Here is a 27,186-nt window from a genome sequence, read left to right on the forward strand (position 1 = left end):
CCACCTTCAGGCCCGGTAAAGAAGCCTATTAAGCCTTCCGGCAGCTCGGGCTCGAGCCAGCCTACCAGCGGTACCGAAAAACACCCTTCGGCACCGAAGAAAAGATCGGCCTCCACACCGAACCCAGCACCAAAGCCTTCGGTGTCGAAACCTACCCTTCCGGTGCCGACCAAACATCACAAGGCCCTCGGCACCGACACTCCCGTGCCGAAGCCTTCTTCGGCACCGACCAAAAAATCGAAGGTCCCAAAGAAGCACGGTTTAGACAAACCTAAAAAGCCGTCGGCCCCGAAAACTTTGGCGCCGACCGAACAACCAGTGTCGCAAGAACTTTTCACACCGGATCCTCTGCAAAAGACACTTACCAAGGATCCAAAAACTGGACATTTGACACTGTCTTCAAAAAAGAGACACTTGGACAAACCAGCTCCACCTCCACCTCCAAAGAGGAAGGACACTGCTACCTCCCCTTTCAGAGTGCCTTCCCCACCTCCTCCACCCTCCCCACCTCCACCTTCTCCACCCCTGCCTCATCGTCCTCCAACCTTGTCTCCAGTCCCAGATGATCTAGGAGACCCTTATTATGATCCAGTAGATGTGCCACAAGACCCCACCCCTACTGGATCTCCAGACCCATGGGACGACTATAACAATCCGGACATCTCAGATGTCCCACAGGATGACCTTTACCCATCTAGGCCATCCCCACCTGAAGATTCGTTCGGTTTTCATCACCTACTACAAAGGGCGGCACATTACCACGGGTGAAGTTACATACTGACCCGGTGGAGGAAGATTTTCTCCTAGACACCTTCGATAATGCACATAGGTCTACTGCCATTCTACCTATGTTAAAGGGAGTAATCAAACATGCACCGGAGGTTTTTAAAGACCCAGTCAGGGCCAGGGTCCTAAACCCCCGTATAGAGAAATACAAAGCCGCCCCCACAGACCCTTCATACATTAAGGGCCCTGCACCATTGGATTCCCTAGTGGTATCTACAGCTAGGAAGCGCTCAAATTGTCAGGCGAAGCACCACCACCTGACAAAGAGTCCAAGCTCCTAGACACGTCAGGGAAGCGCACTGCGTCACCAGCTGCCAATATATGGCGTATCGCCAACACGCAAGCGCTATTGGCCAGATACGACAGGGCGCATTATGATGAGTTAGAGACCATCATGCACCATCTCCCTGAAAAATACAGGAATAGGGCTAATGAACTGATCCAAGAGGGATAAACAATAACTAATACCTCTATACGCTGTGCCCTAGATGCAGCAGATACAGCCTCCAGGGCCATAAACATCAGTGTCCTTCTCCGTCGCCGTGCCTGGCTCAGAGTTTCAGGTTTTAAACCGGAGGTACAAGCCTCTATATTGAACCACCCATTCGACCAAGATCATCTATTTGGCCCAAAAGTTGATGAAGCCCTCAAAGATGAAAAAAGATACTGACACGGCGAAATCCATGGGAGCCCTACAGTCACACACTCCTAGGCGCTCTTTTCGCCGCTCTTCCTTTCGGGGCACGGGCAGGGGCTACTCCTCGGATAGTGCATCCATGTCCTACAAGTCCCCTCCTCAATCTACATTCACAAAGGGTTATCAAAGAGGCGGATACAGAGGTAATAATAATAAAGGCAGAGGCAAGACAAATATCGCCCGCTCTGCCACACCACCTACCCAATGACTTTCCCCTGCTCCCTCCAGACCATTCCACTCCGGTCGGGGGCAGAATACAACATTTCCTTCACGTCTGGGAGACAATAACCTCAGACAGATGGGTGACCCAAATTATTCATTCAGGGTATTGCCTAGAATTAACATCTACCCCCCCCCCCCCCAAACATTCCACCCAGGCAACGCCCTATGTCTCAAGGACATGCTACATTACTAAAACAGGAGGTAATCTCCCTCCTGCAAAAACAAGCCATAGAGCAGGTCCCCATCAATCAACAAAATTTAGGGATCTACTCCCTGTACTTTCTGATTCCAAAGAGAGACAAGACTCTACGACCTATCCTAGATCTCAGACCTCTAAATACTTACATACATTCAGACCATTTTCACATGGTAACCCTTCAACAGGTTCTTCCACTCCTCTCCCAGAACGACTTACTCACCACTCTGGACTTGAAAGACGCATACTTTCACATCCCAGTACACCAGGCTCACAGAAAGTACCTCAGATTTGTGGTGGACGGGTAACACTACCAGTTCAAGGTGCTCCCGTTCGGGGTAACAACAGCACCAAGGGTATTCACTAAGTGCCTAGCAGTAGTGGCTGCACACCTCAGAAAACAGCACATTCACGTCTTCCCATACTTGGACGACTGGCTAATAAAAGCCACGTCCTACGAACAATGTGTGCAACACACCGCCGCTACAATCCAACTGCTTCACCAGCTAGGCTTCACAGTGAACCACCAAAAGTCCCACCTGGTACCATCACACACAAAACAATACCTCGGTTCTACCATAGACACCTCAAAAGCCATAGCCTATCCCAATCCTGCCAGGATTGCAAACATACAGGCTCTGCGTCAGAAATTCATATTTCAACACTCTCTCCCAGCAAGAGTGTTTATGCAACTAATAGGGATGATGGCCTCTTGCATTTTCATAGTGCCCCATGCAAGACTCCAGATGCGTCCACTCCAAGAGTGTTTAGCGCGCCAGTGGAACCAGGCCCAGGGGCAACTGACAGATCTGGTGTTGGTAGACGGTCGCACCCATCGCTCTCTGCAGTGGTGGAACACCACAAACCTTTCCAGAGTTCGACCGTTCCTGGACCCGGTTCCACAAATAATCCTGACAACAGACGCATCGCTCTCCGGCTGGGGAGCTCATCTGTTACATCTCACAGTACAGGGCACATGGACGCCACAACAGAAGTTACTCCACATCAACCATTTGGAGTTACTGGCAATCTTCCTAGCCCTAAAATCCTTCCAGACGCAGATTTCAGGCAAGGCAGTCCTCATTCGCACAGACAACATGACTGCCATGTACTGCATTAAAAAACAGGGGGGCACACACTCTCTACAGCTCTCTCAATTAGCACAGAGCATATGGAGATGGGCAATTCCACAGAAAATCTTTCACTTGGCCCAACATGTCCCAGGAGTCCAAAACACCGTGGCAAATCTGCTCAGCAGACAAACGCAACAGATTCACGAATGGGAAATTCACCCACAGGTTCTTCACCCGTTCTTTCAGAAGTGGGGGCATCCACACATAGACCTATTCGCCACCCACGAAAACAAAAAATGCCCAAGCTTCGCCGCCAGATATCCACACCCATTGTCCAAAGGCAATGCGATATGGATGAACTGATCAAACAAATTTGCATACGCTTTTCCACCTCTCCCACTAATTCCATTAGTGGTGCGAAACAACATTCCCTAACACTGATCCTAGTAGCTCCAACATGGGCCAGACTACCGTGGTACACCACACTGCTGGAACTCTCGGTAGTACCACACCAAAAGCTACACCTCTCACCATGCCTCATAACCCAGAACCATGGAGAGATCAGGCACCCAGACCCAGCTCAGCTCAACCTTGCGATCTGGCTCCTGAGGTCCTAGAATTCGGATACCTTAACCTTCCCCCTGATTGCATGAATATTATCAGGGAAGCTAGACGCCCTACTACTAGGGCATGCTATGCAGCAAAGTGGAAAAGATTTGTTGTTTACTGCCACAACAACACAATCCATCCTCTAAATGCGTCCATACAGCACATCATATGTTACTTGCTCCCTCTAGAAAGGTGTAACCTAGCATATACATCCATTCGGTTACACCTCGCAGCAATTGCTGCTTACTTACAGAACAGGCAGCACCTATCACTTTTCAGGGTGCCTGCCATCAAGGCCTTTATGGAAGGCCTCAAAAGAGTAACTCCACACAGAGTACCACCCTCACCTGTCTGGAACTTGAATATAGTTCTCACAAGGTTAATGGGACCCCCTTTCGAACCATTACATAAATGTGAGCTGCAATTTCTCACATGGAAAACAGGTTTTCTAGTGGCCATCACTTCCCTTAGAAGGGTTAGTGAAATACAAGCACTCACTATACAGGAACCTTTTCTCCAAATGCATCAGAACAAGGTTGTACTCCGCACCAACCCAAAATTTCTACCCAAAGTCATTTCTCCATTCCATCTAAACCAGTCGGTAGAATTACCAGTCTTTTTCTCACAACCTCAAACCGTTGCAGAAAGGGCTTTACACACACTGGACAGCTATTTGTCTCTTTCTCTCCACCACATAAAGGCAACCCTATTTCTAAATCATGGATAGCTAGGTGGATTGTAAAATGCATACAGATTTGCTACCACATAGCAAAACGAACGCTATCTGTTCCCCCTAAAGCCCACTCTACAAGGAAGATAGGGGCTTCTATGGCTTTTCTAGGAAACATACCACTAGATGACATCTGCAAAGCAGCGACATGGTCAACACCGCACACTTTCACAAAACATTACTGTGTAGATGTGCAAACCAAGCAACAAGCTAGTGTGGGCCAGGCTGTACTAAAAACACTGTTCCAAATAACTGCAACGGATACCGGTGGTCGCCGCTAGGGTTGGGTACTGCTATATAATCTATGCACAGTGTATAATCTGCAGCTCATATGCCTCGAACGGAATATGCTACTTACCAGTATGCATCTGTTCTTGGCATGTAGAGCTGCAGATCTATACACGCCCACCCGACTACCTGTATCCGTTCCAGTCTATCTTATTTAGATACAACACACATGGGTTTCTTTACTGTTACTACTACGCTCCATCTTTCTCTGCTGGCGAAAAACAATCTGAGGATGGAGCCGAAGCCCATGCGCAATACGAACCAAAGGAGGAGTCACCGACCTCGTGACTTCCAAAGACTTTCCAAGAGAAAAAACAAACTGCAAACATCCGGGCCCAACACCGGATGGCGATCTATGCACAGTGTATAGATCTGCAGCTCTACATGCCAAGAACAGATGCATACTGGTAAGTAGCATATTCCTTTTTCGTGTTTTTGGAGATTCCAAAACCTCATTTTGACGCTCACAAGACCAAGAATTTTCACTCGAGATTATCTGTGATGAAATGAAATGTGGCATTTATAAAGCGCAAACTGTCGCTCCCAGAGGAGCCTCCTGGAGCTATAAGAAAACGGGCTTCAGCAGTGAAGAGTTATGATCTAGATGTGTGCAAAGCAAGATTCATCAGATGTTCCATAGATCCATGTCTTTAGGCCCTTTCTAAACTGCTCCTCAGATTCCATTGATCTTAATTTGTCTGGTATGAAGTTCCAGGCCCTTGCCCCTAACACAGTAGCCGACTTCCCTCCCCTGGTTTTGAGTTTGAAGCCTGGCAATTTGAGAAGGTTTGCAGAAGTGGATCTGAGTGTCCTCACTGTCGTGTATGGTGTAAATCTTGTGGAGAGATATACTGGCCCTAATCGGCGAGTTGCTCTGAAGGTCGTGAGGAGAAGTTTGAATAAAATTATTTTGTGTAAAGGGAGCCAATGAAGGGTTTTCAGAGCGGCTGAGGCTGATGGCCTACAGGGAAGTTCCAATCTATCTGCTGCATGTTGCACTACCTGTAGTTTCCTCGGGGTTGATTTGTTGACCCCTGCCAGGAGGCTATTACAGTAGTCTAGGCGTGAGAGTATTAAAGCCACTGCTTTCCTTGCAGCCAGCGGGATCAAATCAAAGAATTTTTTCAAGGTTTTAATTATTCCAAAGCATATACCCACCACCTTGAGTGCGTGGGGTTTGAAGGTGAGGGTGGAGTCAAACCACACCCCCAGGTTTTTAGCCACCTCCACAGTGATCTGCTGGATCCAGTGGTCTTTTGACTGACTGATTAGATAGATAGATGTAGAGATAGCGAAATAGTTAACGAGACAGATTATTACTTGGGCAGTAGATCAGTCCCTTTGTGATTCTTCCCTTGATGCTCCATGGGGCCACCTTACACCTTCCCATATTTTTCACAAATGTTGGTTCTTTGAGTGCTGTCTTGAGCCACTGGATCATTGGAGTTTATTTTCAGGACTCTGGATACTCATATTCCACCTGGTTTCATGGTCTGGTTTCTTCTATTTGTCATGGTGCAAAAATAGAACTCTTCACACTGAAGGAAAAACTGTTTGTGCAAACACAGATTATATATGGAAATAAGTAGTGATTAGAAATGGTGCAAATGGTCACCCATGCTCCGAAGCGCCTTGCTTACAATTCTCTTTTCATTCTGTCCATAGGTTTTATGATTTGTAAGATTTTGTGCCTATTTTTCAACTTTGTTTTAAAATATACTGGACCTACAATTTAATGCAGGGTCTTGTGTTGTTTATGGGGTGTGTTTTTTAAATGACATTTCTTTAGATAGAGCACCAAAATAGCCTCTGTAAATATTTAACATTTTGGTGTGGTATTGTTGTTGCAATAAAATAGTGATTTATTTAGATTATTACAGACTTGATAAACATATAAAAATACACATACAGCATTTAAATTAATTCAAAACCTCTTTATTCTTTTGCCTTTATGATGTTCTCTAGGAAAAGTGTTCACAATAGCACTAGCCACTTTTGGAGATTCCATTTAAAATAAAAAGGAGACTGTTGCTTTTAGTCCTCTTATTGGTTTCACAAGTAACAGTGGCCAGTAACCTTTTTCCTATATTCAAGATACTTGGAACAAATAGGAAACAGATCAGCAACTTTGTCGAGCATCTCCGATCTCAATCAAAACATAAACCGTTTGCATCAAGAATCGTCTTATGTATCTCACAACGTGAATACAGCTCAGGTCTCTACAACCGTAATCTCCACCTGCAGCCTGGGTCATGAGTAGCCCACAAATATATCACCACCTTCCTATTGCACCAGTGCTCTAGTGATTTCTTCTTCTTTTTTTGTTTTTGCATCCTCCTATTCTATGACAGCGGACTCATTTTGTGCTTGTGTTTTTAGTTGATCTTCACCAAACTCCATGAGGGTAATTTCAGGTCCCACACAAATCTCTCATCCCTTCATTATTAGAATAATATTTTTACCAAATACTCAGGCCACTCTATGCTCCGATTCATACGCCTCCCTACTGTTCTCTCACACAACTTTGACCAAGACATGCAGGGTGCATAAAACCCACATATGGCTGGGTCCAAACTGGGGTGGCGTAGTAAGCAAAAGAATGATGGCTTTAACCCAGATCTCTTGACTGGAAGTGAATGATTTATTCAGCATTCCGTCCATTATTTCTAGCTGCATTTCTCATCCTAAGTGGGATGGGTATGTCCAGACATGGGTCCCTTGCTCGCTGTGCCACTTGATTCAAAGTAGCCTGGCTGATAAGGTATGATACCACAAAAAAACGGTCCTAGGATGCTTGTTTCCGGTCCGGGGAGGATCTGGCCTGGCAGTTCGTGCTGGACTGTTCCCATGGGGCGCAGGGTCAAGTCTGATTTGCCTATGGCTGAGTCCAAACTGGGGTGGCATTGTGAGCAAAAGAACGATGGATTTAACACAGATTTTTTAACTGGGAGTGAATGTTTGATTTATTCAGCATTCTGTCCATCATTTGTTGCCACAGCACAACACCGCAGTAGCATCATCAATTACAGTCCTAGCTCCACCCTGAGAGTGTGGACTACAGTGCTTTGAGGTGGTAAAAAGGCCGGCTTATGTAATGTTCCTTCTAACCTACCAAACTTAAATGATGATTAAAGAACAGTATACAATATAGAAACAATTCTAGAGTTCAGCCTCCCAACAGAAAATTGAATTTCATCAACTCATCTTGCGCTACCGAAGCACTAGCTGCCATCGTCTCTCAGAGCCCAAGGAGTTAGAATAACACCCACATATTTATCCTTACATATTGTCTGAAATTTCCTCTTCTTGACCATCAGAAACTTTCATAGGAGAGTCCAAACATCATAACTTATATTTTCTGTGTAATCATTTGTAATTTATTAGTATAACAATATGGAGGTCAATAAATCCAACTACCGCTGTAAGCCTGTCCCTACAATCAAGTACAACCAAGTCATCTGCATACAATAATGTTTTTACTGCAGTCTGTCCTCACCCTTGAGAGGCAGCTTCCAGGAACTTTTAGTATCAATCATGAATTCATTGCGGGATTGTTTGGCTTGTAATCAGTATTGCATCAAGCTAGCACGTACCGATGCCACGCATCCTCTGAAATATGTATTTATAATGTATACTTCTAACCACAGATTATTCACCTTAAAAATCTCCCAAGTGCCAGACTGGATCTTGAGATTTTTTCCAGCAATGCTCCTGAGAACAGCAAATGGCACTATGTACCACCTTGAAAGGGGGGGGATCCACATATAAGTGCCACAAGCACGTAGGCCCATATCCATACTGGTTCAGACCTAGATACTGGTGCCTAAGTCCACTTCCATTTGTTCCATGCTGGCACCGGTTCCAGATCAGGTACCAATGCCAGTTTCAAACCCCTAACCGATGTCTGTGCACTCTGAGTCTATTCGAGTTACAAGATTACAAAAGGACAGCCAGTTTTTATTCGACCAGACTCTAATCTTTGGCCTCTGCCTTAATACCAGTATTACCAGAAGCATGAAGCTCCTTTGGTTCCAGTTCTGATGGGGTTCAGAACATACGCAATGCTCCTTGTCATACTGATGATGAGACAGTGGCTGATTAGCTCCCACCTCATTTCACTGACAGTGTCTTATATCTGCAACTACAGCATGCCTGTGGGCTAGGAGTTAGACTCTCCACTTGGGCTCCAATGGGAGAAAGTGCCTCTTTTGCAGAAGTGGAACAAAGAGCAGCAGAAGCCTTAGACTTCCAATTGCTTCGATAGAGACAAAGGCAAATTTACTAACTGAAAATCTCCAACCTAGGTTAACTGTAGCTGAACCACTCTTGCCAGTCAATGAAGCTCTTACAGAGAATTTGTTGGCTACATGGGCTAGGCCATGTTCTGGCCCTCCTGTTAATGGTAAACAGCCTTTACATCGAATGCGCTACAACGCATTCCATTACAATGTGGTCGTTACAACAACCGCGTTGTTACAACGCGAACCCTTACATCGCAAGTCGTTTCAACGACTTGCTGTAGGGGGCGCACTGGTGGATTTACAATCCAACACCTTCCCTGCGGTTGCACAAACTGGAGTAGGAATAGTAAATAATATTATGCCTAAGTCCAGCACACCCCCTACAGCAAGTCGTTGTAACGACTTGTGATGTAATTGTTCGCAGTGAAACAACGCGGTCGTTGTAACAAGCGCGTTTTAATGGGATGCGTGAAAAACACATTTGTTGTAATGAGACATATTCCCTGTTAACAAATTTGTAGCTAGGGGTCATAAACCGACCCCTAGCAATCAGGATTTCCTGACTAGACACCCTACCCCTTTATCACCTGGTAGTTGAGGCTTCAACTAGTTAGATCAACGTAAATTATTTCTGTCATTCCTATGGATAGAGTTAAAATGGATTGATGCTTTCGTACAGAAACTGTTTTTCTAGGATGGGGTGGCCCCCAGATCTATCAGTGCAGTATGCCTTTTGGAAAGGTACACCCGCAATTTTCTGGATTTAGACAGTAAGAATTTGCCAGCCATCCCGGACGACCTCATGCCATGTGTCGGGGGGTTGGGTGGGCCGTGTAGGTTAAGTAGAGACGAGAGACTGTAGGATTGTCGTTTGACCGGTTTATTCCTCAACACAAGGTAAGTTTGTTTAGTGTCCTGAAAGTGAGGAGCGCTGGGGTAATAGAACAGGAGTTGTCTCCGCGTCTCGTCTCCGTCTTCTAGGGTCCGAGGGGTCTCCAGGTTGCTTCACCGGAAGGGAATCAGGCGGTTATACATAAAAAGAAAAGAAATCCGCCTTAGTCTCAGGCACAGTTCAAAGGTTGTAGGGTAGGGGTGTGTGGGGTCACCGTAGTCAGGAAGGTGTGCACGTTTAAGGAGCTAAGCCACCACCGTTATGAACACAGCCGGATATCAGCAGCAGATGAACCGTCTGCTCGCTTCAGGAGGCGTCCCGGTAATTTTACTACACCCGCCGCCCTGAGCCCAGGAGATGTTCTCGTACCTGCTGAAGCCAGGAACCTCTGGGTCCCTGGCCGGGCGCTGCGTGGTTCCAGCCTCCTGGCTCGTCCGCTGGTCGTCCTCCGTCCGCACCGGTCGCCGCTCTCTTCCCCTCGTCCTTCTTCTCGTCTCCGCCTCCGTGGTCCCGCTCTCCTCGCTCCTCCGGTTCCTCTTCCAGTCCCGTGTCCGCTCCTCTTTCCATCCGACTCGTCCAATCCTGAGCGTCGGTGTCATCGGGGGCATGTCCTTCCCACGACAAGGAGGCTGTGTTCTGAAAGGGCCAGCACTCCAAAAAGGCTTCCGTCGGTGATTGAGGCGATCTGGTCCCGGCCTCCGGGCGCTGTGGGGCATAAGGTAGGGGCGATAAGGGTGAGTCCGGGGTCTGTTGCAGAGGAATAGGGAGCACATCCCGACACCATGATGGCCCAAACAATAGAAGATGGTCAGGATGCGATCATATATGTTCAGCATGCAAGCATGGGTCCCAGGTGGTGCATAGGAGGAGCTGTTGGCACCAGTGTCGTGCATGGAAGGCACGCCAGAATGAGATCAACCGGCTGTTCAGGAGATGTCCAAGAAACCTTGATGGATAACAAGTGGTCAGTCCAGATTGTTTGGTAAGAAGGCTGATTCAGCACTAGAACAGTTTACAGATAGCTGCTTCGGGACTATTGTCTATTGCCAAGCAGTTTCACCAACAGAACTGAGAATCCAGAGGCTATTCCAGAGGGCTGGTTTACAGACATCTATGCTGTAGCAACCGACCCCATTCTTTCTAGGCAGAGGAGGTGCCATTATCTTGCGCCAGCAGAGATAGCAATCTTCCAACTCCTTCCCAGCCGCAGCAGGTTCGAAGCCACTTTAGTTTGCCTTTCCAGGCTTGGGTCCAGCTGGTAGATAACAGAATGCATTATTTTCTCCCCAGCTGGAGATCAATCACATTAGACAGGTAGGTCTTGCAGCTTATTCAATCATCGCTTCTTCCTCCCACATAGGAGCAACTTTGAAGGATCACTTGCTGCAAGAAGTCATGCTTATCCTATTGAATTGTGCCATCAACCAGGTGCCAGACTCAGAGAGAGGAGCGACTTATGTTACCTCCTTGTGCCGAAGAAAGATGGAGGCCTCAGAACTATACAAGACCTACAGCCAAAGAATGCCCTTTTAAGGAAAGAGAGATTCAAAATGCTCTGTGACTCGGATTCTGTACGCTCTGGACCAAGGAGACTGTCTCTGGACCTGTAGGACTCATATTTTCACATACCTGTCCTAGAGTCCCACAGAGTTTGTCTGTGGTTCTTGGTGGGGTTGAAAGGCAACTGGATGCGGAAAGCAGGCTTGCCTAAGTCAGTCATAGACCACCTCCAGCTGATTACCGAAATCCTGGCATCTTTGGGGTTTTCTATCAATGAGATGAAGTTTCCACGCATAGAATTCCCTTCACTGGTACATGGTAGATTTCGAGGACTTCCCAACACTGCAGCGAGTCTGGGACTTTCAGGGTATAATCTTAATGTTTTGGGCTCAATCGTGGATCGTGGTAAGGACAGCACAGAGGATTCTTGCAATCATTGCCTTGTGCACCCTCTTTGTCCCAAACACCAGATAGCATATGGAGGCTCTGCAGTGGAACCTCAGAATTCAGTAGGACCAGCATCAGGGCTGCGTCTACATCCATCCAGATGTATCAGGAGACGGCCCAGAATCTTTTGTGGCCCCAACAAATGCCAACCTGGCGTGCAGCAAGGCCCTTTACCTTTCCAAACCAGACTTTTTTTGGGGGGTGGGGAGTTATATATAGCATGAACTCAACCCGAAGTTATCAGCATGCTTTACATGAGTACCAGGTGCGTTACAGACAGACACATTCATTTCTAGGCACGGGGAGGTTAAGGGATTTGCCAAGAATCACAGGATGATGAGTGTCCCCGCGAAAATTCGAAACTGGTTCCCCAGCTTGGAGGTTGACTGCTCTAGCCGTTAGGCCTCATGCTCTCACCGGGAGACTTGATGGTTGTGACAGATACATCACTGCTTGGGGTTCTGGGAGGGGAGCAGGTGGGTCATCTTGGGAAGGAAAGGACCAGAGTCTTTTAGTCTACAACAGGGAGTCAGCTCCATGTCGACCTTAAAGAGCTTTGGGGAATCCGTCTTGCCTTGAAAGCCTTCCTTCCATCCATCACAGGGAGGCGAGTGCTGGTCCTCACAGACCGGAAATCTGTCATGTGGTACTATAGAAAACAGGACAGAGTGGGGTTCTGGGTCTTATGCCAGGATGAATATGACTCTTTACTACGCGAGTCATTACATCGCGTGCCTTCACAACGCAGTTGTTACAACGACCGCGTTGTTACCATACAAAGCCATTACTACGCAAGTCATTACATCGTCTTGCAGTAGTTGGCGCCGTAACATTAGGAATGTATAATTTACTATTCCAAGTCCAGCCCATGCAACAGTAGGGAAGGTGTTGGAATAGTAAACTATACTATTCCTTATGTAAGAGCGCCATCTATTGCAAGTCGATGTAATGACTTGCGTAGTAATGGCATAGCATGGTAACATCGACCGCGTTGTGAAGGTATTGCGGTGTAATGTCCGTGATGTAAAGGTTGTTTCCCGCCAGGATCATAGGAGCCTGTGCCTATGGAAGTGGTTCAATTAAACCAGTAGAACATCTTTCTGATAGCCAGCCATCTGGCAGTGTCTCTGAATGCCAGAGCAGACAAACTGAGCAGATGTGATTGGCGGATCATGACTGGCACCTCCACCCTGAAGAGGAAAGGGGCATCTTTGACCAGTGGGATATGCCCTTGTTAGCGAGAATAAGCATCTCTACTGCGTACTGGCATATCTGAAAGAAACACGTTAGTTAGATTCCTCACCTTAGAATATCCCCAGGCGTCAGACTGGATCCGGAAGATTTTTCGTCCGCAATACCCCTTGCGCGTCGCTAGGCGTCGTCTGCGGCTCCGCGTCCGTCGTCGGCGTCGTGCGCCGGAATGACGTCGTCGGAGTACTTAGACGCCGCCCTCGCGCGCTGACGTCAGTTCTTCTTTTTTCCGCGCCAGTAAGCGCAGATCCGGGAGAGCTACCCCTTTTAGTCTTTTTTGACTAAATCTTTTTTGATCACTTTTGATCCTTGTCTGTCGACATCTGGTGCAGGTAGGATGCCTGGGTTCAAGGCTTGCGAGGATTGCCATCGACTGATGTCGGTGACCGACCACCACCGCCGGTGCCTCTACTGTTTAGGCCCCGACCACGACGCGGAGTCGTGCTCCGATTGCCAGGCCCTGACTTCGAAGGCTCGGCGGGAGCGGTCCCGCAAGCTTCTCGAGCTTCGCCACTCGGCTCCGCGTCGTGCGCGATCCCGGTCCAGGAGGAGGTCCAAGGATCGCTTGCGGAGCCCTAGCCGACGCCACCATCGATCGTCGGGCTCCAAGTCGTCGGGTAAGTCCAAACGCTCTAAGAAGTCCAAGCGGCGACATCGCTCTTCGGACTCCCCTCGCCGGTCGCGCGACTCGGCCGAGGGTCCAAGTGGTTCCACCCCCGCGGCTCCGGCGGAGCCGCAGGCGCCGCGCCCGTCCCCATACCCTCCGGTCCCTGGGACTAACGCGACGCCGGCGGAGGTCAGTGCCTTCCTCTCGGCCATGAGGAGCCTGGCCCCGCCGTCGACGCCCGCTGGCGCGCCTTCGGGCCCCGCGGACTCGACTGGGCGACCTTGCCTGCCGGCGGCTTCGGCCCCGGCGCCGTCGACGACTCCGGTCTCGACGCCGCAGGTCCCCGCGGGGCCCATGCCTGGGCCCCCGTCGACGCCGGTTGACCTAACCACTCCTCCACCGGCGCCGGCGCATGAACCACCGACGCCGGCGCAGACGCCTACTCCTCCGGTGCCGCCGACGCCGCCACCTTTGGTGCCGACTCCGGACGGCGTCCAACCCCAGTTTAGCCCTATTCCGGACCCGGCGCCGCACCGGCGTCGACAGACGCCGCGTCCGGCGCCGCGTCCGGCGCCGCTTGAGACCTATCATCTCTACAGTCCGGCTCCGATCATTCCTCCTGTTTATCAGGAATCGGACGACGGGGGCGACTGGGAGGGGTTTGAGGACCCTATGGCTGTTCAGTCGCAGCTTTCACAGGACTGGGCAGATGAACTGGGGGAGGCCAGTGGTCTTGATACATCGCCAGACACTGGATTCACTTCTCCTCCGACTGTGGCTTCGGAGGAGGGTGCAGCATTTTCTGTGGTGCTGCGCAAGGCGGCCGCAGCCCTTAGTCCTCACAACCACGGCAGGCAGCTCGAGCCCAACATCCTCACTGAGGTGCTTCAAACCACAGCAAGCTCCACTGAGCCTCTGCTGCCGTTCAATGAGGCCCTCACTGACGTTCTGCAGGGCACCTGGTCCAAGCCCTCCACAGTTCCTCCTGTGGATAGGAACGTTGCCAGGCGCCACCGCCCTGCTCCGGGCGACCCCAGTTTCCTGTCCCAACACCCCACCCCCGAGAGTCTGGTTATCCAGGCCTCTACCTCCCAATCCTCCTTCCCGACCGCTCCGCCGGACCGGGATTCCAAGAGGCTCGAGCAGTTTGGCAAGAAACTGTTCTCGTCCCTTAGTTTGTGCCTGCGGTCTTTAAACACCGCCTGTCTCTTGGACCGTTATTCCCATTCTCTGTGGGATACGGTGGAGGACGTGCTGCCCCTGTGTCCGGAGGAGGTCCGGACACGTCTTACCCAGGCTTTGGCCGATGGGAGGGATGCAGCGCGGCACGCCATACGATGTGGGCTTGACACCACGGACTCGCTGGGTCGGGCGATTTCCACCACGGTGGCGCTCCGCCGCCACGCCTGGATGCGGTCCACGTCATTTTCCGGGGATGTCCAGACCACCCTCATGGACATGCCCTTTGATGGCACTCGCCTGTTTGGTGAGAAGGCGGACAGTGCGCTGAACCGCTTTAAGGACTCCCGGGCTACGGCCAAGTCCTTGGGCCTCTCGGCTCCGCGGGCGCACACCTCCGCTTTTTGCCCCTTTCGTGGCCAAGGAAGGGGCGCCTCCTCACGTCCGCCCAGCCACCAGCCGCAGAACCAACCTGCGCGCGGTCGCGGACGTGGTTTCCGCCGTGGCGGATCTGGAGGACGACGTGGTCAGCCCACATCCACCCCGGCAGCATCCGCCTCAAAGCCTTCCTAGTCCGAGCTTTCAGGCCCATTCCACGCCAGTGGGCGGCAGAGTTCGCCATCACCTGCTCCACTGGCGGTCCATTACATCGGACAGGTGGGTGCTGCAAATCGTCCGAAGGGGCTACTCCCTCCCCTTCGAGACGACCCCTCCAGCCATGCCACCGCAGCACCACCGTATCTCGGGGGATCATTTGAATCTTCTCCGCGAGGAAGTTTCGGCCCTCTTGGCCAAGGGGGCCGTCGAGCGCGTTCCGAGTCCAGAAGTAGGTCGTGGTTGCTATTCCCACTACTTTCTGGTTCCCAAGAAGGGCAAAGGGGGCCTACGCCCCATCTTGGACCTCCGGAACGTCAATGCCTTCCTCCGAAAGGAAAGGTTCAAGATGTTAACCTTGGCTCAGGTTCTAGCTGCCCTAGACCCCGGAGACTGGATGGTAGCGTTGGACTTGCAGGACGCATATTTCCATATCCCCGTCCTGCCGGCCTACCGGCGTTACCTGCGGTTCACGGTGGGCCACGAGCATTTTCAGTTTACCGTGCTCCCCTTCGGCCTCACCAGTGCCCCTCGGGTGTTCACGAAAGTGATGGCGGTGGTCGCAGCTCATCTGCGCAGATCAGGGGTTCCAGTCTTCCCCTATCTCGACGACTGGTTGTTGAAGGCGGGCTCGCCCCAGGCAGTCGTCTCCCACCTCCAGACTACGGCGGATCTCCTGCATTTGCTGGGATTTTCCATCAACGTGCCGAAGTCACACCTGAGTCCGTCTCAACAGCTCCTCTTCATCGGAGCAGTTCTCGATTCGGCACAGTTCCGGGTCTATCCACCGGAACAGCGGGTCCGGGATATACAGGCCCTGATTCCCATCTTTCGGCCTCTATCCTGGGTTTCGGTCAGGCTAGTGTTGCGGCTTCTGGGGCTGATGGCCTCCTGCATCCTACTAGTGCATCACGCCAGGCGGCGCATGCGGGCTCTGCAGTGGGACCTGAAGTTTCAGTGGGCCCAGCATCACGGCAACCTGTCCGACCATGTCTTGATCTCGGAGGGCACTGCACAACAGTTGCAGTGGTGGCTCACGGACCGCGATTGGGTCATGGGCAGGAGCCCTTCCCCAACCGGAGCATGTCGTAGTGACGGATGCGTCCCTCCTGGGCTGGCCATATGGGAGAGGCGGAGATCAGAGGCCTCTGGTCTCCGGCGGAGTCTCGTCTCCACATCAACCTGTTGGAGTTGAGAGCGATCCGACTTGCACTGAAAGCCTTCCTTCCCTCTGTCAGGGGCAGTGTCGTGCAGGTGTTCACGGACAACACCACCGCCATGTGGTATTGCAACAAACAGGGCGGGGTGGGGTCGTGGACCCTTTGTCAGGAGGCTCTGCGCCTCTGGACGTGGCTGGAACACCAGGGCGTGACCCTAGTGGTTCAACATCTGGCGGGCTCTCTGAACGCCAGAGCGGACGAACTCAGCCGCCGGTGCATGATGGATCACGAATGGCGTCTGAACTCCGAAGTGGCGCAAGATCTCTTTCTGCAGTGGGGAGAGCCTTGGTTAGATCTATTCGCCACCGAAGAGAACGCGCAATGTCAGCAGTTCTGCGCGTTGGAATTTCCAAGGCGGCACTCGCTCGGCGACGCTTTTCGTCACGAGTGGAGTTGCGGTCTGTTGTACGCCTTTCCGCCTATACCACTTCTGCCCAGAGTGCTGAAGAAGATCAGGCACGACCGGGCCCAAGTCATCTTGGTGGCTCCGGATTGGGCACGAAGATACTGGTATCCCGAGCTACTCAGTATGTTGACCGATCCCCCGATACGTCTGCCCCTTCGGGAGGATCTTCTGTCGCAGCAGCAGGGGACGGTCCTCCACCCAAACCTGTCCAGCCTCCACCTCCATGCGTGGAGATTGAGCGGCGGCAGTTGATGCCATTTGACTTGCCTCCTGAAGTCTGTGATATCATTCTGGCAGCCAGGCGTCCCTCCACAAAGACGGTATACGCCTGCCGGTGGAACAAATTTGTGGCATGGTGCACAGCAAAGGCTGTGGATCCCCTTTCCGCCCCTCTTTCTGAGGTTCTTCTCTTTCTTCTTTCTCTGGCCCGGCAGGGCTCTGCCCTGGGCACCCTGAAAGGTTATCTTGCTGCCATCTCCGCCTTCTTGCGGCTTCCTGATCAGCCTTCTCTTTTCAAGTCCCCTGTAGTTACACGCTTTTTGAAAGGCATTACTCACACGTTCCCTCCTGTCCCTTTTGTAATGCCTCAGTGGGACTTGAATCTGGTCTTGACATTCCTGATGTGCGCTCCCTTCGAGCCTCTTCACAATTGTCCTCTTCGTCTTCTGACTCTTAAGACTGCTTTTCTGGTAGCCATCACCTCGGCTAGACGGGTGAGTGAGCTCCAGGCTTTATCTTCAAAGCCTCCTTTTCTGTCTGTTCATCCGGACAAGGTTGTCCTTCGGCCTCGTCCCTCCTTTCTTCCGAAAGTGGTGACTCCATTTCATCTTGGGCAGTCTGTCACCTTGCCCCCCTTCTTTCCGCCTCCGCATCCTTCCAAAGAGGAAGAGAGGCTCCACCGTCTGGACCCAAAACGTGCGCTCTCCTTTTATCTGGACCGCACCAAACAGTTCCGGGTGGACGACCAGCTTTTTGTTGGGTACGTGGGCGCTAAGAAGGGGAAAGCTGTGCACAAACGGACCATCTCTCGGTGGGTTGTTTTGTGTATCAAAATTTGCTATTCTTTGGCAAAAAAGGACCCTCCTGTTGGGCTGCGCGCCCATTCTACTCGGGCCACAGCGGCTACTACTGCTTTGGGACGGGGAGTCCCTTTGCAGGACATCTGTCAGGCGGCGACGTGGGCTTCGTTACACACGTTTGCCAGGCATTATTGCCTTGACAGCCAAGTCCGGAGGGATGGCTTCTTTGGCCGTTCTGTCCTCCAGGACTTTCTGGTGTGATCTTGGTTCGCAGACCCACCACCGGGGATGGTATTGCTTGGGTATCTATTCTAAGGTGAGGAATCTAACTAACGTGTTTCTTTCAGATGAACAAGTTACTTACCTTCGGTAACGATGTATCTGTAAGAAACATTAGTTAGTTAGATTCCTCACCGACCCACCCATCCTCCCCGTTCTGCGAACTGACATCTAGGGTTAAGGTTGTCCTTTTCAGGCCCCTAGATTTTATTTTTGGCACCAGTGTCGGTCTTTGCATGGCTCTGCGTTCCTGGCGCAGAAAGCTATGTACAAGAACTGACGTCAGCGCGCGAGGGCGGCGTCTAAGTACTCCGACGTCATTCCGGCGCACGACGCCGACGACGGACGCGGAGCCGCAGACGACGCCTAGCGACGCGCAAGGGGTATTGCTGACGAAAAATCTTCCGGATCCAGTCTGACGCCTGGGGATATTCTAAGGTGAGGAATCTAACTAACTAATGTTTCTTACAGATACATCGTTACCGAAGGTAAGTAACTTGTTCTTTATCCAGGAAAGCTTTAGGGGATGAATTCTGACTCCAAAGGACACTGGTCTCCTATACTCATTATGACTTCTTTGAGTTCTGTGCAAAACTAGAACGGATTGTGGCCAAGTCATCTTGATAGCCCCAGACAGGGCCAGGAGATTACGGTACCAAAGCTTCTGAATCTGGATGTTTGCCTGGGACCACCTTTCTAAGTGCAGGGCAGGGTTCTGCACCCGAACCCCCACAAACAACACCTCCATACAGGAGATTGACCTGCAACATTTAAATGCTTTCGACTTGCCAGTGGAGGTGGTTGATGTTATCCTTGCAGCAAGATGACCTTCCACAAAGTCCATATATGCTGAGTGCTGTGAGAAATGGTCACTTAGTGTGATGCCTGACCCACTGACCCTTTGCACGCTAAACCTTTAGACGTTTTGTTATTTTTTCTTTTATTAGCCCAGCAAGGCCTCGCAGTGGGCAGAGTAAAAATTGGCCCTTTGGGCTTTTTTGTGTGCTTCTCCAACCTTCACTATTCGAATGGCTGGCTGTGGTGCGTTTCATAAAACATTTGGCTCACATGTTTCCCCCAAAATCACTATTCTTGCCGCAGTGAGATATGAATTGAGCCACTGCACAGTAGCTTGTTGTTAGTCTAGGTGATCATTTAGTCAGGAGGTTTAAAAGTGCGCTACTCACCCGTGAGGGTCTCAAGGCTCTGGGGAGGGGTTGCAGCTCCGGTTCAGCTGAAGAGCCAGGTCTTGAGGCTCTTCCTGAAGGTGTGCAGAGTAGGGGAGCGTCTGATCTTTACTGGGAGCTTTTTCCAGGCTTTGGCCGCGAAGTAGGGGAATGCTCTTCCACCTGCTCTGGTTCTGCAGATGTGCGAGATTTCTGCCAGGGCGAGGTCAGTGGAGCGGAGGTTCCTTTTGTGTACGTGGAACGAGACTCTTTTGTTGAGGTATTTGGGTCCGATGTTGTGGAGGGATGTATAGGCGTGGGTGAGTAGCTTGAAGGTTACTCTCTTCTCGACGGGGAGCCAGTGGTCTCGCAGGTGTTGGGTGATGTGCTCATGTCGTGGGATGCCGAGGACCAGTCTGGTTACGATGTTCTGGATTGTCTGGAGTTTGTGTAGCAGGGATTTGTTGATTCCAGCATAGAGGGCATTTCCCGTAGTCCAGTCTGCTATTTATGAGTGCCAGGGTGACGTTTTTTCTGGCTTCGGGTGGATCCACTGAAGGTCATGTGGAGGTTGTTGAACCAGGTGGAGGTGACAGCGTTGATCTGTTGGGTCATGGTGAGGGAGGAGTTGAGTATAATGCCGAGGTTCCGGGCGTGGTCTGGGGGGGTGGGAGGGGTGCCGAGAGCATAGGGCCACCATAAGTTGTCCCATGCAGAGTGGGAGGGTCCGAGGACTAGGACTTCTCTATTCTCCGAGTTGAGTTTCAGACAGTTGCTGCTCAACCAAGCTGCAACGTCTTTCATGCCTTCTTGGAAGTTGAGTCTGGTGGTTTTTGGGTCCTTCGTGAGGGAGAGGATGAGCTGGGTGTCGACGTAGGATACAATGCTGAATCCATGTTGTCTGATGATGGCGGCGAGAGGGGCCATGTAGACGTTGAAGAGCATGGGACTGAGTGATTATCCTTGCTGTACTCCGCAGTTGATCTTTGTGGGTTCGGAGAGTAAAGGTAGAAGTCTGATCCTTTGAGATCTGCCGGCGAGGAAGGAGCGGAGCCAGTCTAGGGCGGTTCCATGTATTCCGGCGTCGTGGAGTCTGGCTGCGAGGTTGCGGTGGGAGACTGTGTCAAAGGCTGCGGAGAGGTCGAGTAGTATGAGGGCTGCGGTGTGGCCTTGGTGGAAGAGTGTGCGGATGTGGTGGCTAGGAGGGTGGTCTCGGTGCTGCGAAATCCAGATTGGGAGGGCTCGAGAATGGCGTTCTCTTCAATGAAGTTTGTCAGCTGGGCGTTGAAGATCTTTTCAGTGACTTTGGCTGCGAAGGAAAGGAGAGAGATGGGTTGGTAGTTCTTCAGGTCTGTCGGGTCTGCGGAGAGTTTCTTTAGGAGGGGCTTGACTTCTGATCGTTTCCAGTCATCGGGGAAAGTGCTGGATTCGAAGGTGGCGTTGATGGTGCGTCGTAGCTGGGGTGCTATGTCGGCGGCAGCTCTGTTGAAGATGAGCAGAGGGCAGGGGTTTGGGGGCTCCTGAGCAAGTGCTCTTCATGGTCGTGGTGGTATCTTCGGTGGTGACCGGGGTCCAGGTGGTGATGGTTGGCCGGCTGTCGTCGCTGGAGGGAAGGGTGGTTTCTGCAGTCTGCTTGCTGAAGTTGTCGTAGATGGCCTTGATTTTCAGGTGGATGTAGGTACTGAACTTGTTGCGGTTGCCTTGGGAGGGAGTGACGTCCGTGGCTTCGCTGGGGGGTTTGGTGAGTTGCTGGATGATGAAGAGTTCCTTTGAGTTGCTGGAGTTGGTGAGGATTTAGTTCCCAATGAAGGTCTTCTTTGTGGATCTTATGCGTTGGTGGTATTCTGTCATGGCGTTCTTGTAGGTGGTCAGGTCTTCCATGGTTTTGCTGTTTCTCCCTTGTTTTTCGAGACGTCTGCAGGAGCATCTGGCTTCTTAGAGGTCGGTGGTGAACCAGGTGGCCCTCAGTGGGCAGTGCCTGTTGGCGCGGAGGGGTGCAAGCTTGTTTGTGCAGTCGGTGATCCAGCGGTGTAGTTCCTTGGCTGCAGAGTTGGCATTGGCCAAGGCAGGGGCGGGGCACGGCTTAAGGTGGAGTTGAGGTGCTACTCTGTGACCTTGCCCCCAGTTCCTCTGTGGAGGGTGAGGAGTGCATTTGAGGGCGGTGTTGGATAAGTGTACGCAGTGGTGATCCATCCAGAGGGGCTGCATGGTGTAGCTGAAGGGAATGTTGTTCCCACCTGCGAAGATGGGGTCGAGGGTGTGTCCTGCCTTGTGGGTAGGGGTGGTGACGAGCTGTTTCAGTCCGATGTTGGCGCTGTTGTCCAGGAGGGCGGTGGAGTTGCTGAGGTTGTCGAGGTGGAAGTTCATGTCTCCGATGAGTATGTAGTATGTAGTGGTTCTGGGGGTGGTGTGGATCTGGAAGTGAAGGTATTCGGTGGTGGCAGAGGAGTTGCTTGTGGTGGAGATGGAGGGAGCTCTTGTGTGCGATGGCGAGTCCTTCCCATGGACGGTTGGGGCAGTCCTTCCTCTGGATCTTGTAGCCGTCGGGAATGGCGGTGGCGATGTTGGGGCGGAGAAGGCGTTGGTCCAGGTTTCCATGAAGAAGGCGACGTCTGGCGAGAGGGTGTCGAGGAGGTCCCAGATCTCTACGGCCTGTCTGTGCAGGGAGCACACGTTGAGGATGCACTTCAGGGCTTCAGTGGTGTTGGTGTCCGGCGTGAGGGCGGCCGTCGTGGTGGTCCGGAGGGTTGTCAAAGTTTGGCGGCAGGAGAACTGGCCGTGGGTGGTGGTCGGCGTGGACAGCTGACAGTTGTTGTTCCTTCTGGGGTTGAATGAGAGGAGGGCAGCTGAGCCGTAGTGGTGGGTGGTCGGAGAACCAGGGTTCCTGGCGACGGGCGCAGACGGGCTTACATTTAGAGCGCCTTAGGCGCGCCAGTTGTGCGGCCACATATTGCCACCATTAAATAGGGAAGGGGGAGGGACGCTCAGACGGGAGGCGGGACCTGGCATGGGGGTGGGACCGCGGGGCCATTAGCGGTGGGAAGGGCCGGGCAGGGAATCAGCGCAGCAAAACAAACAGAAAACGTGCACAATAACAGAAGAGACACAATAACAGAAAGGACACAAACAGAAAAGACAGAAAAACTGCACCATAACAAATAAACAGAAAAACGGGCACAAACACAAGAAAAACAGCAGCAGAACAGCAAAGCTTTCCCACAGGACCACCAGGGATGAGGAGCATGCAGGAGCCTGCAGGTGGAGGATGGCCTTGAACACTTACCAGCAACAGGTGAACGCCGTCAGCAGCACAACAGCAGAGCTGCTGGGGGAGGGAGCAGGTCTCTGACCAGGAGGTCATAGGTATTGCTTGCGCTCCCTCGCAGCAGCCGCCATTAAATAGGGAAGGGCGCAGGGAACCGCAGCTGGGAGGCGGGAGCAAGAACCGGCAGGGGGGAGGGGCCGCGGGGGCAGCAGCGGCGGGAAGGGACCCGGCAGGGAATCAGCGCAGCAAAACAAACAGAAAACGGGCACAATAACAGAAGAGACCCAATAAGAGCAGGACACAATAACATAAAGGACACAATAAACAGAAAAGACAGAAAAACGGCACAATAACCGATAAACAGAAAAACTGGCACATACACAAGACAGACTGCAGCGGACCAGCAGAAGAGCAAGGCTCTCCCACTGGACCACCAGAGATGAGGCACAGGATTGGGCCTGCGGGTGGAGGAGGTCCTCGGACACCTACCAACAACAGGTGAATGGGCCGGCGGAAGTGCTGGGGGAGAGAGCAGGTCTCTGACCAGGAGGTCAGACGTGTTGCTTAAGACTGTTTTCCTCATTGCTATCACATCAGCGTGCTGTGTGAGTGAACTGCAGGTGCTTTCTAAGCGACTGCTGCCCTATGCCACCTTTTTTCCCCCAGACAAAGTGGTGCCAGGGACTTGGGTGGCCTTTTTAGCAAACGTTGTGACTTCTTTTGATTTTGGCTAATCAGTACTCTGCTAATGTTTTTCCCCTATTTCATCCCTTACATGAGGAGAAGCTTGATTGCTCAACCAGAAAAGGTTGCCTAGCTTCTACATTCAGTGTACAAAAATCATCATGTAGATCAGCTCTTTATGGGGTTTCCTGGATCAAAGAACGGGAAGGCAGTGCAGATTAGTACCTTATCAAGGTAAAGTGCTGTCGAACTGTGTAGATATCCTCTTGCAAAAGTTTACATTTGCTCACTAACTTGCAAGAGCTCTACTCCATTTGTATTTCTGCGCTTGTGTACATTTCTCCATCCTAGTTGCAGTCTGCTGTTTAGCTGGCCTTTTGGCACACTTTTGGAACTCCTTTTATTTGTTCTAGACTTGCCCCGCCAGCAGAATTAAGGGATGAAACATTGCAGGTAAGTCTTGTTTTTTGTGATTGTTCCGTTTGTCATGTACTGCACGATTAATCTATCATTTCATTCTGGGATGAAATTATTTTTCGATAGAACATATCTTGTTGGAGCAAGTTTAGGTAACTGGTCTAGTTGGAGAAGCTAGCAGTGAGATCAATTAATTATCTCTGTTGACTGAAACTGGCACTGACAATGGAAAAACAAAACATTTCCAGAACTGTGAAAATGAATGAAAAGAAAATAGACTCTGTTCCATAATGACAAGTACAAAATGCATCGAAAAGAAACACAGCTGCCTAATCTAACTTTGAGACGCACACTTTTAAATTAAACTACAGCTGATTTGAGTGTATCCATAGTATGCTTTCGACCATTTATTATAGATTGTTAGTTAACATTGTAGTTTATGCGCCCAAAGTAATCAAAAAGTAGACTGTTGAATCTGAAGTAACACATTTCAGATGCACACTACTGCACCTCCAGTCTAATAATTCAGGTCAGAAGTATGTGTGGATGCAGTGTCACACCATCACACATAGGGTTGCCTGCAGTTATCGACAGTATGAGTGTTCAGCTTGAAGGGCCAGATGCTTATGCAGGGCTCCACGTAGGATTTCAGACTTTTTAGACCTATTCTGGTTTGGTTTTTTAAATCGCACATTGTAACAATTTTCTTTTGTTTGTAGTTTTTGGCTCCAAAAGAAAAAATGGAAGACATCTCTTTGAACGCAGGGGAAGAAGGCGGCGATGTGGATGATTTGGTGAGTGTGGTTTAGGGTAAAAGGAGAGGAGGACTGCACATTCTGCAGTGGGGAATTATGAGCATAGCCCAAACACACAAGCTTGCTATTTCCACATCCATGAAAGTAGTCGAAAGACTCACTGTCAGTTTTGGCAAACTGCTCAACCTGAACCAATTCAAAAGGTCAACTTTATCAAAATGTCAAGAGTTTATTTATTGCTTCATACACTCCTTAGAGGCATTCCTCAGTTATTTCTTTGGGGGTGGTTGCTAAAAATTGTCAGCTTCCTCAGATTTTCAGTCTGTGAACAAGGTGTTCCTAGTATTTAAACCTCACGAGTTATCACCTAAGTCATGTCCTATTTCCGGTGTCAAACTGCTAACTTCACTGAACGGGGATTGTCTTGAGGAGCCCATCCTGGCATGGTTGGTCAGCAGCATTGCTGGTCAATCTCCTCTTGTTTGGTGTAAATGCACAAGTCTTTCGTTAGCCTCTATAATTGTTCCCTTTACTCTGAAAAAGACAATTGCATTGCAGCCTCCCTTGCAGCTCAAACTCCTACCCAACCTTTTCCAGTTTTGTTAGCTTCTGGCAAAGTTTTACAAACTGGACTGGTATCCCTGGGGATTTCTCGGTATGTTTGAACTTGTTGGCTGATTTTCGTGTTGGAGTTTGGCACTCTAACTATGTGATCTCAGTTTTGGTCACCTGTGGACGGCCAATGACAGTAACGTTTCTCTAGTTATACTTATCAGTGGCTTTTGAATCTGCCCACTGCCCACCTACAGCAAATCCAAATGGGAGAATCTGTTCTTTCCTGATTTCAGTCTTCTGTTCACCACTCTTCAGCAGTTGTGTCCCGCCTTCTACCTCTGCATTCTGTACAATACCATTGAAAACTCTGGTGCCCAGTTGTCTCCACTATCTCCAGGAGTGGTCAGTGTGTCTATTGAGCCACTTACTACGCCTGTTCGATCTCACGGCTGCCATTTATACACGTACACCTGTGATGCTCAGATTCGCCTCCTTTGTAGGGCGATGCAGAGACCAAGGGGCAAATTACTACCATTGTGTTGTAGTGGTCTGGGACTGAATGGTATCCAGCTGGCTGTGTGAAAAATTCTGAATCTCAAGTTAACTGGAATACTCTTTCTGGGTCCCCATAATAGTGTAGTGCCCCCCCTCCCCCTCGTTTGGTAAATTGGAAGAATTCTTCCATATTTAATAACGGATGAGTGTTATATTGGTGTGGCATCCAGGATTTGAGACTAACTAGATAATGTCACTACCAGTTATCTTGATCGTCTGAAACAGGTGGTCCATAGCTACAGACAATTCAAAATGTAGCCCACTCATTGTAGGGAGGTAGGAAATACGACAATGCCACCCACCTGCATTTTTCACTCCTCTGGTTGTGTGTCTCAGAGGTGTCTAATTTAAGATCTTATTCCTCGGACATTGAGAATGGATGTTACTGTTGTTGTTTTAGAAGAAGCATGGGCACTGTTGCTTTTAGATGGCCCTTCCCGGCTGCTGTGAGCTCACCTTGAGGAGCCAATGGAATTGCAAGGTACAGGAAGGAGGAATACAGAGATACCCAATCTTTTCAGATAGTCAGAAACCATCGTGGTCACATTGATGAGTACTCAGGGTGCTGATGTTAACCCAAACAGGAGGAGTGCATGCTGGTGGTGTTTGAAGTTCACCACGAACAACAGGTACCGCATGTGTGCCTGCGGGATTTATATGTGGAAATATGTATCCTGCGAATCAGGGGACATTATCCAGTCTTATACTTCTAGAGCCAGAAGACCCTGAGCTAGAGACCGCATCTTCAACTTGCACAAGTAAAAGTTCAAAAGCCCGAGGTCCAGGATCCAGTGCAAACTGCTGTGTTTCTTGGGAACCAGCAAGTTCCAGGAATAGCAGCCCTGCTCAAGTAGCTGGTCTAGGGCCCCCTACCATTGCACAGATCTGCAGCATGGCTGCCACCGTATCCATAATTGAACCACCAAACCGAAATGGCTATGGAGGAGGGATGTGGGGAAGATCCAGCTGGAAAGTTAACCATGCCCCCTCTCTATTATCAGCAAGACCCACTAGTATAAAGTTTGGGCCTTCCAGATAAGCAGAAAGGAAAACACCTTCCATCCAAATGGCCGCATGAGCTCCTTAAAGGGGAAGCTAAAGCGGCTTTCCTGGTGGTGTGAGGAAGGATGCGGAGAGCTGCTGGATTAATGGCCCTTTCCTTTGTCTCTGCCCCCCTACTACTGCAGAAAATAGTTTGGCTACTGGGCCAACTGACACTGGCGAAAGGCAACCCTAGTGGAGAAGCCACAGAATGTATGAAAGTTTCTCAAGTCTTGGGCTGAGTCCAAAAGATCAGGTCTTAGCTCTTCCCACCTTAAACCTCTCCAAGGCAGAGTCAACCTAGCATTCAAACAGACAAGCCCCATGAGACTCTCCTGTACATCTCCAGAGAAACCTGTAGTTCTAAGCCATGCGTGTCTCATTTTGGGGCAAGGGAGACGTCCATTGCCCTGGCCAAATAATCACCTGTGTCCATGTCAGCTCTGATGATTTGTCTTGAGGTGTCCTGCCTATCCCTCACCACTTGGCGAAATGGTCTGTCAGGTTGCCCA

At 50.5% G+C, this 27,186-nt stretch overlaps 1 protein-coding gene across 2 annotated transcripts in view; it reads left to right on the forward strand.

The window, feature by feature from the left end:
- XRCC5 (X-ray repair cross complementing 5) overlaps window positions 1-27,186 on the forward strand; it is a 519,003-nt gene that overhangs the window by 485,417 nt on the left and 6,400 nt on the right. The window contains exon 20 of one of the 2 annotated variants that reach the window (XM_085649958.1): window positions 24,488-24,562. In XM_085649958.1, the coding sequence (XP_085506084.1) occupies window positions 24,488-24,562 (75 nt within the window). Of the gene's footprint in view, window positions 1-24,487; window positions 24,578-27,186 lie in introns of those variants that run through there. The other variant, XM_085649959.1, reaches the window with a different exon arrangement.

This window comes from Triturus cristatus, chromosome 3_2 (genome assembly GCF_964204655.1).
Source record: "Triturus cristatus chromosome 3_2, aTriCri1.1, whole genome shotgun sequence".
NCBI classification, from domain to species: domain Eukaryota; kingdom Metazoa; phylum Chordata; class Amphibia; order Caudata; family Salamandridae; genus Triturus; species Triturus cristatus.